At 40.0% G+C, this 6,170-nt stretch overlaps 1 protein-coding gene across 1 annotated transcript; it reads right to left on the minus strand.

The window, feature by feature from the left end:
* Nucleotides 1-2,176: 2,176 nt before the first annotated feature.
* LOC129193775 (coxsackievirus and adenovirus receptor homolog) lies at nt 2,177-4,538 on the minus strand. Its single transcript, XM_054798408.1, has 2 exons — nt 3,652-4,538; nt 2,177-3,586 (listed from the first exon to the last, which is right to left on the minus strand). Exons 1-2 carry the CDS (start codon nt 4,525-4,527, stop codon nt 3,551-3,553), a joined length of 912 nt encoding a protein of 303 aa, XP_054654383.1. The 5' UTR covers nt 4,528-4,538; the 3' UTR covers nt 2,177-3,550.
* Nucleotides 4,539-6,170: the final 1,632 nt, after the last annotated feature.

The raw sequence follows: 6,170 nt of genomic DNA on the forward strand, positions 1-6,170 counted from the left end.
TCACACGTTCTGACACACTGACAGGTACTGAGTCCGAATGAGGCTTGAGTGTAATGAGCAGCCATTTAATGAAGAGTAAGAAACATTGGCACTTTAGATCCCGCTCTGTAAAACGGGCAAAGCAAAATTATTAGTCGGTGTATGTTTTAGACGAGAGAAAAGAGGTTCTCCGTCGGTAGATTTACCTCCAACTCAGAGCTAAACCTAATTTATTAAACAATAGTAATATTAGCTAGTTTTTTATTATTTTGCTACTTTCTTCATTTGTACAAAACTCTGATCAGCAATAACACCTATTATAAATTCATGGATCATTTGAAAACCTTGACTATACCTGCATATGACAGTATAAGTTTTAATGTATTATTTGATCACATATATGACGAATAATAAAACAATGTAGCATCCTGCACAGTATCAAGCAGGTGGAATGACGACGTGCAGGAAGCCAGAGGTGGTTTGGAGGCTGTCAGTGATGTTCCATGGTGGTAACACATGTCTGGCATTGTTTTCTTACATCAAGTTACATGTGCTAAAATATATTAAAGGTTTCCAAGTATAGTAGTACCTCGCATAACAACCCTCCTTTTACATAAATTCCACTGAACATAAAGAATTTATCGAGGAAAAGGCTTCTTGAGACGTCATCTGTACTTCTGTGTAGAAGGTGTCGGACGTTTCGCTCCTCATCCGAAGAGCTTCGTCAGCAAACTAATAAGTGCTGGTAGCTTAGGCCTTAAATACAGTAAGAGTGGGCGGAATTGGTGTGCCAACACCCTCCTCCTATTGGTTCGTTACACTAAGCCTGGGCGGAGCAGTGGTATAATCCTATCCTGTTATTCACACCTACGATAAAAGGGAAGTGTCGCTCCCTGAATTGGGTATGAACGACTCTGATACTGGCTTGTTAGCATCTATTGTTCTGGCTCGGCCCTGCCTTCACCTCATTTGCAAGACTAAGAGCTGTGGGTTTTGGTCTCAGTAACCTGCTGAACACAGGGTCCAAATTAAACCTCAAACCACCATTCCGATTCAATGATGGGTTCTGTTGTTTGACAAAAATAGCTTCCTTTACTCCTCTTTCAAACCATCTGTTTTCTTTGGCCAAAATCTTAACCTCGCTGTCCTGAAAAGAGTGATTGGTAGCTTTCAGGTGTAGATGTACTGCTGATTGAGGACCACTAGCATTGTCCCTGCGATGTTGATAAAGCCTTTTTTGGAGCATTTGCTGAGTTTCCCCAATGTAGTGCTCTTTGCATTCCTCATCTTTACTCATCTGTTATCATCTGTACTCATCTGTAAATGAAAAATGAATTATTGGTGAAATTAACTGAATTAACACATCAGTTACATGTAGATCTTTAAGATGAGGAATGCAAAGAGCACTACATTGGGGAAACTCAGCAAATGCTCCAAAAAAGGCTTTATCAACATCGCAGGGACAATGCTAGTGGTCCTCAATCAGCAGTACATCTACACCTGAAAGCTACCAATCACTCTTTTCAGGACAGCGAGGTTAAGATTTTGGCCAAAGAAAACAGATGGTTTGAAAGAGGAGTAAAGGAAGCTATTTTTGTCAAACAACAGAACCCATCATTGAATCGGAATGGTGGTTTGAGGTTTAATTTGGACCCTGTGTTCAGCAGGTTACTGAGACCAAAACCCACAGCTCTTAGTCTTGCAAATGAGGTGAAGGCAGGGCCGAGCCAGAACAATAGATGCTAACAAGCCAGTATCAGAGTCGTTCATACCCAATTCAGGGAGCGACACTTCCCTTTTATCGTAGGTGTGAATAACAGGATAGGATTATACCACTGCTCCGCCCAGGCTTAGTGTAACGAACCAATAGGAGGAGGGTGTTGGCACACCAATTCCGCCCACTCTTACTGTATTTAAGGCCTAAGCTACCAGCACTTATTAGTTTGCTGACGAAGCTCTTCGGATGAGGAGCGAAACGTCCGACACCTTCTACACAGAAGTACAGATGACGTCTCAAGAAGCCTTTTCCTCGATGGACAACTCCTGTACGACTGAGAGCCTACACAGACATAAAGAATTTATGTACAGTTTTTGCTTTGTATTACGTAAGAAATTCCATATAACGTAAAGCGTCAAGTCAGTGCAAGTCTTTTTTTTCAATCAACTTTATTAATGCCTCAAGTCGGTGCAAGTTCAGACTAACACTTGGTGACGCCTTCTGACGCACCACGCTCTCATTGGCTGATTTTCAAGGCACCGCCTACGCTCTCATCTCATTGGCTGAGTTATACAGCACGTACGTGAGTTTGTGTGAGAGACAGGCTTGTCCCTTCAAACTCCTTCCTCTTCGTAGTCCCCCTTAAACTAACTTAAACAATTAAGTTACAAATTCAAATTTTAATTAAACAATTAAGTTACAAATTCAAATTTTAATTAAACAATTCAGTTACAAATTCAAATTTTGCACACAGCATTATCGTGTAGTGCATGTGCGTTTGTCTGAGACCAGCTGACTCTTAAGACTTTGAGTCGCGTTTCGACTCAGGCTAGTCCTCCTCCTCCTTCCTGCCTCCACTTGCGCTCCTGATCAAGACATCTCGTGAACGGTAGGATTGTTTTTGTTTTTCAGTTTTACTCATTTACAGTAATCTTATTTATTACCTTATTTTATATTGGAATGTTACTCTACTATGTTTATGCTAATGTTTTCTTATATTTTCCCACAATATTTGGTGGACTTTGAATATTTTGAAGGGCCAAAGGGGTGAGTTTGGGAAGATCTTGGAACAGATTAAGCTATTTACATGTATTTTACGCTTCGTATAACATCAAAACCCTATAACATAAAGGTTATCGGAGCGGATTATTTACGTTGTAGGGGCGTCTACTGTATAGTCAAGGGATAACATTTCTTTTTGCTTTTTAAAAAAATGTACAATATTTTTTTATGCTGAATAAGCTTGTTTTGCCAGAACATCAACAAAATGTTAGTATCCACAACTCACATTTATGTCCTGTCTTGGCTGTATTGTTTTTTTCCCAACTTGTTTTTCATCAAACTGAGCGGAATCAGGGCACTCTGCTGCACGTGACGTCATCCCTAACAGGCTGGCGTGCCATTGCCGGGCGGGCAGCTTTTGAAATCAGTGTTGCCAAAAGGGCTGCAAAAAGCCAAAGAAAAAGCAAAGCGACACATACATATGCAGAGTTAATCCTTTTGACGCTTGCCAAGTTGAAGTCTCATAAAATTTCACGTTTCTATTTTCATGTTCTCACAACATTAGCGAGATATTTATCCTGAAAGTATTGGTTGCTTTCCAAAACTTAAAAACACATTTGTCCTAGTTTTCCATTATCCAAATCACTAGTCTACGCTATTTTGTGGTAATGTGGCATTAAATACGTATAATGTCTGAATTAACACTGAGAAAACTCATTGGTGAGCTGCTCATCAGCTGGTGAGCCCCTGCATGGTTGGAAACCCCGAGTGTACGGTATAGACAACACAGGACAAATGATTAAAAAAACGACAGAAAAGGGATGATGTTGCCGCTGCATGTCCTGGTCCTCCTCAAAGAGCGTCCACCTGGTCATAGAAGAGATTTCCCTGTCGGAGCAAAAACATCAATCATCAGCATGTGGTGGTGGACATGTCAAAAACGTGTCCCTCACCGTGTTTGATGGTTGAGTCAGCGTGTTGGCTCTCTTTGACTTAGGATGCGCCGCCACCTCAATTTCATTGGGGGCATACGTACGACTTCTTCTGCGCCAGTACCAGATACCAACCACAACACAGACAATGGCCAGCAAAAGCATTACTGTTGTCACGGCCGCTACAGTAGCTGGATCTCCATTGCTGGGGGCCACTGGGGACAGCGCGCCTGTAGATTCAACTTCATCACCCGGGGGTGCCAGTGGATTGTTGAGTTGGACCAGACAGCTTTTGGTGGAATTCAGACCTTTCACCGTGCAGAGATAATGTCCAAAGTCATCCTCAGTGATGTTCTTTACAAGCAAGTCCCCTTTTCTGGTGTCCACATTGGCTTTAGGAGGCAACACCTTGTTTCCGCTGGTCTTTTCCCATATGTACTGCTGCGGGTTGCCTTTTGATCTGCATTTGAGTGTCACATCCTTACCCACCGCAGGCTTCCCTTCCACGTTACACACTGGATTGCTCAGCTCTTCAATGACTGTCAACATCACATTCTGCTTGAAGATTTTAGATGATGTTTGCACGCTGCACACGTAGGTGCCCGTGTCTGATGGACGCAAGTCGCGGATGTATATGGAAGCATCTCCATTGCGGGGGTCAGGAGACGTGAAGGAGACCCTGCCCTCCATTTGTGGGTACAGATCAGTATGCAGCTTGCCATCAGTAAAGCTAATAATGGTCCTGTTATCATGTTCTGGTGTGCTTGGAAGCTTCAACCACTCGATATTGTAGTACCCGTCAGCAGAGGAAAGGGTGTACTTGCAGTGAAAAAAGGCGGTACTTCCAACAACTGACTGATGTGAATCATCCCCATCTGTCCTGCAAAAGCACAGCATCACCACCAAAGACCACAGCACCCACACCATGGTTGGACTGCTGGACAGGAGCTTGCTGTAAAATCAAACAAATTATAAAATAAACATGAAAAATCAATCAAACATTGATTGATTGCTTCTTTATTTTGAGCCATGCAAAAATATAGATTGTACATGGCACCAACATTGGGTAGAGCAAACAAAAAGGTTTAGATAGAACAGAATCGAAATACACATATGAACAGAAAATAAATTAACTTATTTTTATATATATATATATATATATTTTTTTTTTTTACAATGATCTGCATTACAGTAACTTTGATTCTATTCACTATCATGGATAATCATTTCATTACTACAATTATGTGTGACTGTTTCAATGCGGTATTATCATTGTGATCACTATCATAATTCATCATTTCATGACTGCTATTGTGTGCGACTGTTTCAATGCAGTATTGTCATTGTGATCACTGTCATAGTTCATCATTTCATGACTGCTATTATGTCTGATTGTCATTGACAGCTTTGTCATTGTGGTTGTTGATATTGATTTGTCCTTTATCCTTGTTCGTCTTTATAGTTGTCACGGACATTTATTTGCTGATGTCGTTCTGTATGTTTCTGTTGTTCTGTCACAATTGTTGTTGTTGCTGCTGTTGTCCTTGTCTCTTGTCTCTCTTTTTTTTGTTTTTGTCCCCTAAATTAACTTGAAAAGGAGTGGGAAGAAGACCAACTTATTTACGCCAACCTCCATTCATTCATAAATGATATGATTGCTACTATAACTTACATATAATACTTCATGTATATTTATTCATAAGTAGCACTAAAGCACATTAATATGCAATACGTTATACATTACAATACATACACAATATACATATTCCGTTTCAAACTATTTTGCAATTGATATTTTACTGATTTTGCTCAATAGTCAATATAAATTACTCATAAATCATCAACCTTCAGAGTACAATTTGAATTATTATTTATTGAACAAACCTCCCAATGACGTCAGTAGTTTTTAAAAAATAAAAACTTAACATGCACTGTTCCACATTATTATGCACAATGGCATTTCAAAGCATCTCACTGGTTAGGAACCGAAAATGGTCATTGGTTGAGTTTGCAGCATATGGAGGTCATATTTACTGAAAGCAAAAGCTATTTCAGTCACCAACATTTTAACAGGCTTCATTGATGTAACCTTTACAATTATTACAATTTGCTTGCCAAAGCTCCACAGGTTCTCACTTAGTTGAGGTCAGGAGAAAAAAAAGGAGCCAAACCACAAGTTTCTCTCCGTTTATGCCCATAACAGCCAATGACAGAGAGGTAGGTATTCTTTGCATCACGCGATTGTGTGTTGTCATGCATGAAGGTCATTTTGCTACACAAGGTAGGGTTCTTCATATTGTACCATGGAAGAAAATGGTCAGTGAGAAACTATACATACTTTGCTGAGGTCATTTTCACACCTTCAATGACCACAAAGGGCCTACCAGGTCTCTCCCAATGATTCTGATCCAAAACATGACTTCCACTATACATCTTATCAACACTAATGTCATTACTCATAGTATCAACATATCAGTCATGTATTATATCCAATTTTTATGCATAGAATTGTATTTAGAATTGTATTTAGTAATCATGTT

Source organism: Dunckerocampus dactyliophorus, chromosome 14 (assembly GCF_027744805.1).
Source record: "Dunckerocampus dactyliophorus isolate RoL2022-P2 chromosome 14, RoL_Ddac_1.1, whole genome shotgun sequence".
Taxonomy (NCBI): Eukaryota; Metazoa; Chordata; class Actinopteri; order Syngnathiformes; family Syngnathidae; genus Dunckerocampus; species Dunckerocampus dactyliophorus.